We start from the raw sequence: 12,643 nt of genomic DNA on the forward strand, positions 1-12,643 counted from the left end.
CTGAAGAACCTCATTTAAATCTGTTGGGTGAATTGTAGAGAAATTTTCAATTACTCTACCCAATTTGGTTTTCGCTCTGTTCAAAGGCGTTTTTACAGTTCATAGTGCACAAACAAGCAGTCACCTACATTTTAATATATAGTATAATTAAGCCACCAGAATTAGAAGCCATAACTTGCAGACAGGTGGCACGTGCACGTTCCTTGCCTATTCGCCCTGTGCGGTGTCGTCATTTGCAAATTACACTCCCGTCAAAATGAAGAATGCGCATGTGAGTGCAGTGCCGCCACAAATTAGTCTATAGAGAGTGCTAGGGCTCGCTACTTCTTAACTTGCTATACGTGATCTTTATTACAAAGGGCAAATTTTTCATTTATTGTTCAGCTCTAGAGTTTAATGGGTGTGTGCCAGAGAAGTAAATTCCAGCTAAACCTTTGCAATTTGTAACAGGGTATTCATCAATTTTACTCCTGTAATATGATCTTCTTAGACTGTTTCAGGATCCCGTTGATTGGTGGGAAGTAAATTTTTTTTATTACATAAAAGAGCCCTTTTGATTTACTTTCCTCGTCTTTCAGGCATTTTCAATAATCTCAGGTGTTCAAGCATGTCAATGAGATTAGCAGTTGAAATCAGTGGGCCGTTGTTGTCCACCACCTGTTGATCTTCGTGCCTTAAAAAAACCCAAAAAATGAAATCTGGTAAAGGGGTGTGTCGCAAAGTAAAGAAAGTTTCGCCAAAAGTACAGAAAGTGATATTAGCTGCAGTCAGCGAATTTGACTAGACTGTATCTTACCGTCTATTAGTAGACTGCGTCTTCTTTACACGACTAAGGCTAATAAATCCCCACAAAATGTTCAAGTAAATTTGGTGGAATTATGAACCTGCAGAAATCTGGATTGCGACCGTTTCGCATTAGGATATTTCTCGCCCATATCACTGGTGTGAGAACGCTTGGTATGCCGATTTGTAAAAAAATAAATAAATAATAAAGTCACCAGCACAATGAGTTTCTTTGTGGGCTAGGAAATTGGCTGGAAAATGGGCTCTTACGAGATTTCCAGTGAATAGCTGATCTTGTGTAAAAGGCAACAGCGTCAAACATGTTATCGTACTCTACAAATAACTTCAATAGTTTCCTCGTTTGGATAACGCGGGAAAGGTTTTGCCAGGTACTAAGATGGAGGACATTTTGGTGGAGAAATGTAGAACAGTTGCATGCATAAGGTTGCTTGCGTCTCACGCCTTGGGTTATTGATCTAAGCAACGTTCTTGAATTAATCAATAGAGAGTTATTCTGTGCGCACGAAGATGACTTGTCCAGTTTTAATGCAATCTATTCATATTTTGGAGCTAGACAAACTTAACCTATATTCAGAACAGTCTTGTGTCCCTCTGTCTCTAATCTGGTTTTTGCAGGGAGATGGACCTCCCAGCTAGATCCACGAAACAGATAAGTTTTCACGTGCTGCCCTGAACCAAGACAGGACACACGTGCTCGGTCACTCGTATTCTGAATGGCCTTACTTTTACACCAGGTAAGATATGGGACGGAGGGGTACCCCCCTTACCTGTACAATCCCCATACACACTCTAGACTAAAGAGTAAATATCTAGTTTTAATACAAAGCATTCAAATAGTGACCTTACAACATAAAAACAATGACATAGATCTGTCAAAATTCATCTTAAATTTTCTTTTAAGATAACTATGAACACCAATAAATAGCAAAGGAAAGGGGTTATCACTACAGACGTAACGCACATTCAATAAAACAGCCCTTAGAAATTTTCGAGTTTTTCGTTTCGAGTGAATGGGTTGAAAACAATTTAGGTTAATCTTTCGAAACCACAATGCCATGTGAAGACGAAGAGCGTCCCCGAGAATGTTACAACGGTTGTCGGATACAGTTCCTACTTGATGTACAGGGAACAATTGTTCTGAATATCGACGTGAACTTCATCTGCCTCGGCGATACCTGCATGATTGAGCTGGCAGATCAGCTCTCCGTCACCTCGGTGTAAGAGATTGAAGGAATAGCATAAAGGCTCTACCCAACACATAAAGGCACACTCTTCAAACCCTCGAACGTGAGAGGATTTGTAGTCGTGGTTGAGCAGACATGTCTGTGGAACCCGAACGAAGTGAGCAAGGGAACGGCAATGCCCAGGGAAATTTGCCTTTCTTTCACAGACAACATGGAATAGCATGCCACAACTGTGATCGCCCCATTTACCGCCAAACATTTCAGCCATTCGTACGCATCTCTCAGATTCACTGTCTGGCTGGGACGGGCCCCAGTTCCGGTAAGTGTGAATGTCTGTTTCTCCCTGACACCTTAGCTGAGAAGTGTCTGTGTTTTTACAACCGATCCACACTTGCAGGTCGCTATCAGTTACGGCGCCGTATTGCTGCATCCAGATCTTCATTTTATGCCAAATGAAGTCATGCTCCTCCTTTGAATCGGGCACGATCATCGTAGTCCCAGGCTCATTGCAAACTCTGGAGGCGTTATTGAAATTCATCTTTCGAGGTAGCAAGATATAACAGGAGTCCTGCCATTTTAACCAGCCGGTAGGACAAGTCAGGAACTGCCGATAAAAAGCCTGGTCTTTCGTCGCATTGACAATCCAGGTTATTGTTGCATAAGCAATGAAAATTCTGATTCTAAACATGTTAAAGACATCAAAGATTGTGGAGATATCTGAAAGACACTGTTTGCTCTACACTTTGACACTGTCTGGAATTAACAATCTACCGTCAGGGTAAAATGCTTTAGGTGCGGCAGAATCCGAATTTGATGACGAAAATCGCCTTAATTGGTTACATGCCACAGCTTTAATAAACACTAGTAGAGACGGTATAATGACGTCAATAATTATGAGTAACTGGCAGCCGTTGAGTCCTTGACGATTTTAATCGTGTTCGATTTTCACCCCGTGCATTGTCTGTTAAGAAGTTCAGCTGTATTTTTGTCATGAGATTGGGTGCTTGGGGGCAACACAACGAGTCCGTATCATTGTGGACCGACTATTGATCTTCGTGTATTAAATTAATGGGCATGATTGGAAATCTGATGGAGACTGGTTGTAACGGTTTTTGATGCATACAAATTTAGCAGTAGGCTTCGTTTTGGTGGTACAATAATAATAATAATAACAATATGGCAGGATCGAGTGCCGAGAAACGGCAGATATCCATACCAACATAAGGAATACGTGTACATTAATTTAAAGAATCCACCGTACGTATGGATTTACGGGAGTCGATTCAAAATCAAAACTTTCTGTAGCTGCTCTCATCAACCATTAGAAGTTTATCGTTTAAATTTATTTATACAGGCAACCAGTGAAATCGGCACAGAAAAGTATCAACATTATAGAAACAAGCGAATCTTGAGGGTTTACCGAGCCTTAAATTTCATTTTCTCAGTGCTTAATTAAAGAGTGTGGGATAGACAGATTTGGCACACCGACTGGCTTCTGTACATAAAATGAAAAAGAGAGAACACCATTTGGATCCTGGGACGCGTACTGCAAAATCGCCAATTTGACTATTGAAAGTATGTATGTATGTATGTATCGAGATGGTTAGCATTTAGCAAGGGGATTACCTGGCAGTTCTTCATAAGACATTAATGTTCGGTTTCGAACAGGGTCTATGGACAATGTGCAGGTTAAGAAATGCACTGGTGTCTGAACAAAGACAGCTGTGATGATTTGGAGTTGAAAATATAGATGTTGAAGAGACGAGTTTGGTCACTAACGTTGAAAATATAATTAGAATCGAGTTGCATATTTCACTGAAGCCTGTTTGAAACTTTGAGTGCCACATTTGATATTGAGTTGAAGATTAGTTTAGCATTTTCAAGTTTTGTGGATCTAAAGAAACTGATATGGCTTATTGCTTTGACTTTTTGTATTGGAGTGTATATCAATTTTATTTTTTTCCCAAATATCTTGTGCCATCCATACAGTGTTAAGCTTTTCGGGTGAATTAGATATGCGTTTGATTTGCGTTTTCGGCGTGATTTAAAGTTTGGTCGAGTTTGTTTGTCTTAATTTGAACGTTATTTCTTTGATTACATACCTTGGAATTATATATGCTTGTAGGATGAAACAATGAGGCAGAACAGACGTTCAAAAGTTACATTGAATTAGGAAGTTTGTTGAATGTTTTCAAATCAGAAAAAAGAACGCACCACTTACAAATTAGTAGCTGTTTTGTGTAGTTGTTTTCAAGCTTCAAGATTAATTTTGGTTATATAGATCTCTTAATTAAAACATATCATGAATCATTACCGACGGTTGTGAGTATTAAATTTGAAAATCGGGAGTACAGTAAGTACACATGTTTCTGTTGGTGAATGATATGTTTGGCAAGTTTTTAGTAGATTGTCGTGTGAGGTAGTTTAATTGATTGTCTCATAATTGGTTGGGTCGGTCGGTTGGACTGTAGATTGGCTTTGCGGGCAGCATGAGACAGGCACTCACGAACTACTTGTTGTATTGAATCCCCTATTAGCCATTGATTTACTGGCTGATTGATTTCACATTTAGGTTGGTTGACTCACTCATTGTCTTATTGACTGATTGATTGAATCATTATTTTAGTGATTGCCTGCTTATTGATCCCCGTATCCTGTGTTGAAAGGTTGATAGAGAATCATTGAGTTTCATGAATTCGTTACTGGCTATCCTTGTTGGTTTACTTGTGACATCCATTTCTATTTCTGCTTCCAACCATGCAGTCATAATTCTCAGGATTGTAGCAATTGCACTCCCTAAATAAATAACACATATCCACAAGTTTGTAATAACTTTCAGAGGAATCACACTCTTTCCCCCATCCCCCATGGTCTAACCTACTTCAGCCACGTTTTCGAAGTAGGAAGTATCGACGACAAAATTACCTCAACTGAGAACTGTGTAAGTTTTTTATTACTGTATTGTAGGTGCAACTCACAGCAGGAGTTTTTTAGATCCAAGGGCGCTGCTCAAAAGGACAGTTGATACCTAACGAGAGTAACCGCTGTTTATTGCCATCCCCGTGTGTCCTTGAATAATAACAATTAAAAACTCAAGCAGAAAAAACAAAACAAAAAAGTCTGCCTCGTCGTCGATATGTTGCAGGCAGGACTGACCTGGTTTTCTTATCCCGTCTGGTTTTTTACTTTGGAAATATACTCTATAAATAGGCCATTTCAGCAGAAGTTTGTTTGCAGAGTTCTGCAGGAAGTTGAAAGGTGAAAAATCATGAAATGGAGGCGCTTAGGAGACTTAGTAATAATATATTTACTACGATGTAGAATTTAATATTTTATTTCCTGGTTCCCTCAGACTCTATTAGTCGTTTTGTTGTATGGAAATCCACCGCTTCAATTGAAGTTATTAACTTCCCCCAAAAAACAAATGGTCTTACAATGGAAAACCGTGCACAAATATCATTGTCTCCCAAATTTATTCCAAAGCGAGATTAATGCTACACATATTTAATGGCGGTTGCAATTTTAAAAAATGGGAAAAGTAATTGAGACGGTGGTTGCAGTATGAGTTATTTTATCAAAGTAATGCCGTGAAAATTTGTTGGCACTAAACGTTTAGTACAAAATCCGTCTGAGGTACCATGAATCGATGGCCTTTATCAAAATAAGCGTATAAGGCCTACAAATGGGTGTCAGACTTAAATGGGTCTAAAGTCAAGGCGATGTTCAAAACAAAGTCGATAAACTGCTATTTTTCTGTCATACATTTCTCTATATACTGCATAAGAAAATAACTATAAAGCTTCCATTTCCGTTGAAGCAAAATGACAAAACAGACGCTGCTACCAAAGCTTTTTCTCTGTGTATTGTGGTTGTATACAACTTTCTGTCAGCACTCGAGTACAAATGTTTGTGGTCGAATGAGTCCGATCTCAACACCCAGGAACAATCCCCGATCATAGAGCAGAATCGTTGTCACAGTCACTGAAATGTACAAAGTTATGTTGCTTTTGTTGCCAGGACAATGGCTGCCGCGACGATGCCACCTTCTCTCGAGGTCATTTCCCAAATGTTGTGTTACGCTCCGGCGCGCACCCCTTACATCACCAAATACTGGACCAGTGCCATCAGTGGAATAGAGGCTACCTGAAGGGTCGTGGTTACTCCTTTGCTCGGTGTGGCTGGGACAGGTGTTGTGCGTCGCAGATCAGAGACATTTCCTCCGTTGCACAGATTCTCACTGCAGCATGATGCACAGCCATCGAAGGGCGGTGGATAACAACCCGGAAAACACTGCAGTTGGCCCGTAGGGGGTGAACACGCACGGCCCACTTGAGTGACTCCGTTGTCGTTACGGTCCACTAACTGTAAGAGATGGCAGAAATCAAAACTAGTCCTTTACAGACCATTCAACTGTCAGAGTTAGGCCCTATACTCTGATTCAGAAGAGTAAATTCTACATACATTGGGCGTTTTGAGCCTACGCTTTTAATAAGGGCATTGATATTGACGAAAGGAGCCAGCACCAGTGTTAATGGCAAATCATAAGCCAATGATGAGAACACTGTGACAAAAATGATGACCGAACAAATGGCAACGAAAAACGGCATAAGCTTCCCACGACATTTTCGCATACATTCACTTGGCTAATAAAAAAAAAATCACTTTGCATGTTATAACGCTGCTGACATTTCATGTTTACTGCAGCCCCCACAGGAAGAAAGAGCAAGCGATTTAGCATGCGAGCCAGTCCTTGCTGTAACATCTCATGCGGCTTTCCACTGACATACAAAATATTAGGCAGTATCTGAAATAAAATCAATCGGATTCCAAAATACAACTGTTCATCGCCTTATTGCGTGGATGCTTTCCGCCACGTTTTATATCCTTCACCATTTCTGAGTAGATTGACTGTGGAGACTCCTGTCAGCTGCCTGTACGACTTTGTTAGAAAACGTCCAACAACAACAATCTTGATGTGCCTCGAAATACAGTTTTCCTAGCGTTTGTGGCGAACCACTTTCCTAAATGTTTACTTCCACTGTAAATACATCAAGCTTCGACGTGTTTGTCCTGTACATTACTACTCTGGCTCAGTGCTGTACAAGTGCCTGCAAACCCCTACTGTAAGTAAACAAACCTTTTGACATCCAATTTTTGAAATACTTACAGCACAGCTTGTATTGCAGGGAACCACCTGCACGTCCTCGCTGCTGGGATCGAGAGGATCCTTGCACGCCGTGCCTCTGCCGGTGTCTGAACGGTACTGGCATTGGTAACAGTTGAAAGTCCCGAGAGCTGGTACACTGGGTGTGGGCAACGGTGCGCTATTGCACAGATCCTGATCACAACAAGACCCACAGATACTTTGGGTGCAGCTGGCAAGTGCGCAGATCTCGGGGGGAGCACAGGTTCGATTATAAATCAATCCGATCCTAAAGGTCTGCGGAACAAAGAAATCGAAAACGTCTAAACAAGTTCCAGGATTCGATAATTCCCCTGAACCTCTTAACAGTATCAGGAAATTCAAATTTGCGTTTTTAGTGATTGGGTACCCCCTAAAAAATGTTGGAGAAAAAGAAAGTGAAGGTGTAAGGGCAAAATCGTCGGCTTTCCTGTACTTGGTCTCCCCCTTAAAAGTCCAAATACAGGGCTTTGAAGGTAACTCACTAAATGAGCCAGTCCCTGAAGTCATTCCCCACCAAAACAAACTCATAAAAAGGCAAGGGTTTTCTCTTGCTGCGAGTGCAGAGTTGTCACAAGTAATGAATGGAAATGCACATGAGTTATTCCGGAAGATTTAGGTATTTGGGGGCCACTTGGTATTTCTTCTACTTACTGCACATTGGAGGTTAGGCGCCGGACATGTTATACTCTGTGCACTGGTCGTGTCTAATGGATCTGCGCAGTCGGTCCCACTGCACACGTAACAGTTAAGAGCCTTACACAAACCTAAATGTGGATAATAGGGACAAGTTTGTTTTTAAAACAGGGCCGTTTTCCTCGTCCCACTCTTTCTCTTAAAGCGGGTGACATTCACAATAAAGACAGAGTTTCATGAAAGGTGGCTCTAAAACCTAGGGCGTTGTATTCTTACTTCTCCCAGCTCTTGCTGGGCATTCAGCCTCTTAAAGTCTTCCTGGAAGAGCGTAGATTCATCAGGTGGTTGCAAATTTATTTTATGTTTCATTATTACTTCATGATACCTAAGGAAAGCACATACTGATTCAATTAAAAGTACCAGCCTCACAGTCTACCGAATCGTACGCTGGTACGGTGTATCCTCCTGTCAAAAATCCTGAGGAAGCAGTCAAAAAGACTTTTTCTAGTAGTTTGCAGTTAAGTCGAGAAAGGTTTTTACTTACCAAGTGCAGACAAAGCAGCCGCCAAAACAAAGATAGTACATGTACCCTTCATGTTTTCCTCATGTAGGTCGTGTACCGATTCAGACAAGGAATTGTTCCTCTTGTTACTGGAATGTAAGTATATCGATTAGTGACGATTACGAGTGAGCCTCCAGAAAAATAGATGCAGTGTTTTTAATATTCTAAATTTCCGGGTTAGATTTCACGATTTAGAGTTAAAAATTTCTGGACCAGAAACATTATCCTGGAACCTGGTATGTGGGTGTAGTTATTTTTAAACTGACGTCACACAAATTGATCGGCTAGACAGAAATAGACAACACACTGCCTATATCTACGCGAAAAGGAGGGTCTAAAGTTAGTTTATCTGAGGTTTGCGCTGGCTCCATTTTCTGTTATCTGTTTTTGTTAAAACCCAGATTGAAAACTTCTTATTGCCTGGCAAACCACCAGTAAAGTTACAATTATAGACTGCTTACCCGTATTGAAATGGAACAATCCAATTTGCTCCCCGCATTTCATTGGAGAATTCCATCATCAACATGCTTTGGTTCAGCTGCAAAACCTTGACATGATGTCTGCTGATGTGATGATTTATGAATAAATCCCAACTTCGATGCATGGCAACTTTTAGGTTAAATAACAAAGTGGCTGCTGGGGGAAGATCAGAGTGATTCTCCTATTCTGTCGTATGGCATCTTTTGTCAGATCACTTTCAAACGCACCATGACCCGTTTTTGTGATTCTGTAACCTCGATCAACGAAAATGAAAATATCGAGGTATCAGTATTTAAAAGTTGCCGTTTCAATACTACATTATTTAAAAACACATGAGTAAATATAACTGTGGATGGTTTAGTTGTGTGCCTATGATTTTAGTTGATGCCAGTATGGTATACTAAAAACCTTTTCTTGGAGAAAAAACTGGCAGAATACTGTGGTATCACTTGTCGGTGTTATACATGCTGGCATTGTTTTCATTATTTTCCTTCTTATTTGTTTCTCATCATCAGGGATGTATCGAAGCGCCACCGTCGCCATTTTTACAGACACCCGAATGCATGCATTTCATTTTTGACTCAGCCATTTACATAAAAAATACCGCAACAACGCTTTTTATTGTCATACGGCATGAGCTGACCCCGATGTTTATCCCGCTTTTTGGTATTTCCTCATTCACACTGGCTTTGAAAAGATGTAAACTGGGTCTCAAAAGCATCGTATTACTTCCGCATGGATCTACTTACACGTAGGATAGCTAACGTTTCACGTCCTTTAGCGTCAAACTGCATTACATGTATTACATTACAGCCGAATGATATTGGCCGTTTGGAGATAGCTGTGCGTTGCTTCTCTGTGCGTCTCTGGTATTATGATATGCAATACTTGCTGACAAAAAAATATTTAAAGCCAAACGTAAGCGACCCCTAACAATCCGTTGCCAAACATGGCCGTGTTTAGAGCCTTCTGACAATGAAGATATATATTTTAACCTAAAGGAACAGGATGTTAAGAACAAATGAAAAAAAAAAGCCGTGTCAAGAGCCTTCTCAAGAAAGTAGTTAACCAAAAGACACAAAGTATTAAGAACAGAACCTCACAAAAAATGAAATATAGTTGTTAAAACTGAAAAAAAAAATGAAACCAGCCCTTTAGCCCCTGAAACGCTGAAAGAAAGTTATATCTTGTCCCATTACGCTAACCATCTAAGCCCATGCCCAAAAGATCCATATTAAGGATCTTATTTTCTCTTTACTGTTGTCCATTATTGTCATTGCAGTCGGAATGTTGTTAAGCTGCCTGATGGCGCGCTTCCGGAACCCTTGGATAGGAAAAATAACGTGCACAGATTTCAGAATTTTTAATACTTTTTTCGTTCAGTTTCTTTTTAAAAAAGTAAATATATTTGCTAGTATATCTGAAACTAACTATGTAATTCAAAAATTACCTGATCTAAAAGAGAAATATACTCCCAAAAATGACCCATAAGTTCCAAAAATCTAAAATACACGAAGAACTGTGCACTGGCAGTCTTGTACGCTCTTGTACGCACATGAACATTTACGGTTTGAAATTTAATGGTAGTCTGTCGGTAAAAGCGAAATAAAAATAGATCAAAATATTTCACAGAGTTTTGTTATTTATAAGGTAATTAATATAAAGCAACATTCTACTTATACGAAAAATTCTGATATTTTATTTAACCTTTGTTGACAACAACCACCTTATGTCAACTCAACGGAATCCGGAACCTATCGACTGGAGGTAAGTCACTCTTTGCAAGGTTGTACAATCTCGTTTTCAAGAAACCACGGCGAGTGAAAACAAACGGGGACGTAAAAGGTCGTTAAAATGAAAGTCGTTAAAAAAAGTTTTTCGCCCCTCCCCAGGTGTTTTTTCCAAAATATTACTTGAGGAAGACAAAGGTAAAATTCCAACATGAGTGTTTCGTGAGGTGGTTTCAGTAATTAGTTATTCTTCCGAAAATCGTCAAACATGATAGGACGGCACAATGTAAAATCACCATAGGCGGACCATGCATGGGTTCCGGAAGCTCGCTACGTGACCTTTTACTCTTAGCTTCTATTGCATACAAATCCTTCACACGTTGCGAACCAGAGTCAACGGTCAAGTTCATTTAAACATCGGAGGTCAATATTCTATTCGATAGAACAAACTTAATTGCTCTTACTTAACGCTTCACATGTTATTATGGTTGATGTCTAAAATATGTGACCTAGGTGCTTGAGAAGTCCATGGAATAAGGTCATTCGATCCAACCCATGTGTGTTAAACGCGTGCTGCCGTCGCACGAGGGCGTGCTTAAGACTTAAGCGGTTTGCAATTGGCCTCGCTAAACAAAGTCCTTAGCTGGATTACAATTTTCTCGAGGCTCAGGTTTTGGTAATTTTTTGAAGGTTGATTGAAAAGCTTACCAAAAACAAAGTCATAATTTATGAATATGCAGCTTGAGTGGAGGCTACGGGTAATCAAATCAGCAGAAAAGCTGGACGCGTCTCACAACCTTATGATTTTAACGGAAAAGTATGTAGAGATGTAATGATACTTTTATTGGTGGAAGCTGTGATTTTATATCTTTGTTTGAGTTGATAAAACCGCTTGATGAATGGTGTCATTGTTGTTTGTCTGTTCCGAAAGGGTCATTTAGAAAGCTTAGGCTAAAAGAGGATTTGAAATTAATCTAACGCCCCCCCCCGCTTAGCAGATGGCGCTGTTCAAAACTGGGAAAGGGAACTTAATTCTTTTTTCGCTATTGAAGCTACCAGGTAAGGTGATACATGTGCTCGCTATTACAAGATACATCTGGCTTTGATTTTGGAATGGTCCAATAAATTCCTGTTAGAATTTCACACCAAGCCAAAACCGAGAGTGTTCATTGGTCTGTACGAGTTTATAAAGCAATAACACTAGTAACCATTTTTTTATTGCTCAATTGTTAATTTTTTCCCAATAATTAGGTTATTGAAAAACATGCAAACATGTAAAAATCACTTAAGCACTGTTTAAAATACAACTGTATTGCAAACACGTGCATATCTGTAAGCCCCTTTAACGCCGAAAGAATTATGAAACGGCTTCACCGGACAATTTCACAAAGGACATGTTTGGCACGCGGTGCTGTTTAAGTGACATGCTTCGTAGTGAATTCCTTCATTTAGTTTCTTTGGCTCAAGAATGCGGCCAGGTGGTTGTAAGTAAAAAGCAGGGGTGGAACATTAGCCTATTCTCCGTAACCCTTGGAGCGTAGCACGCCCATAAAAGGCCTAGCGTGGACAACACACACACACGCATCGTATTCAAAACTATAGGAGTATTGAGTGATCTGCGCGGTGACCTACTAAAATAAAATCCATGGGCAAATTCAACCCCTCGGAATAGGGAATTTACGCACAGTTGAAGAATTCCAACCTTAACACTGTATGAAGCCATTTTTTTTTTTTTTTTGGATTTTAAGAAACTCCTCTATTTACTGCAGGGATCCTCATTTTGCGTATTAATTACTCTCGATGTTGAGCCTGAGAGGGCGCTCTTACAAACTTGCCTCCTCTCCTTTCCACTGGGAGTGAACGCATGGTGGCCGGAACAGTTCGGTAATTTAATCTTTCTTTAACTCTTTCCAAATAGCATTACTGAAATAAGTGGTAAATTATCAGCGTGTTGAATGGTTAGAGAGTCAGCAGGGATAGATGATTACAATTGATTAAGTTGAATAGGTTTGAGGGTTTAATGGATAGAACTTTTCCGTTTCATTCACATTGCTTCTTGGGTTCA

The 12,643-nt window shown here is 40.0% G+C and overlaps 1 protein-coding gene across 2 annotated transcripts; it reads right to left on the reverse strand.

The window, feature by feature from the left end:
* Nucleotides 1-4,914: 4,914 nt before the first annotated feature.
* LOC110983135 (uncharacterized) lies at nucleotides 4,915-9,093 on the reverse strand. Of its 2 annotated transcripts, XM_022242129.2 has the most exons (5): nucleotides 8,830-9,093; nucleotides 8,351-8,457; nucleotides 7,825-7,937; nucleotides 7,156-7,428; nucleotides 4,915-6,350 (listed from the first exon to the last, which is right to left on the reverse strand). In XM_022242129.2, exons 1-5 carry the CDS (start codon nucleotides 8,970-8,972, stop codon nucleotides 6,084-6,086), a joined length of 903 nt encoding a protein of 300 aa, XP_022097821.2. In that variant the 5' UTR covers nucleotides 8,973-9,093; the 3' UTR covers nucleotides 4,915-6,083. The 2 variants fall into 2 exon arrangements, with proteins under 2 accessions (XP_022097821.2, XP_086987168.1); XM_087131042.1 differs by lacking the exon at nucleotides 8,830-9,093 and having other exon boundaries at nucleotides 8,351-8,710.
* Nucleotides 9,094-12,643: the final 3,550 nt, after the last annotated feature.

This window comes from Acanthaster planci, linkage group LG21 (assembly GCF_054643075.1).
Source record: "Acanthaster planci isolate LZ-2023a linkage group LG21, COTS_SCS, whole genome shotgun sequence".
NCBI classification, from domain to species: domain Eukaryota; kingdom Metazoa; phylum Echinodermata; class Asteroidea; order Valvatida; family Acanthasteridae; genus Acanthaster; species Acanthaster planci.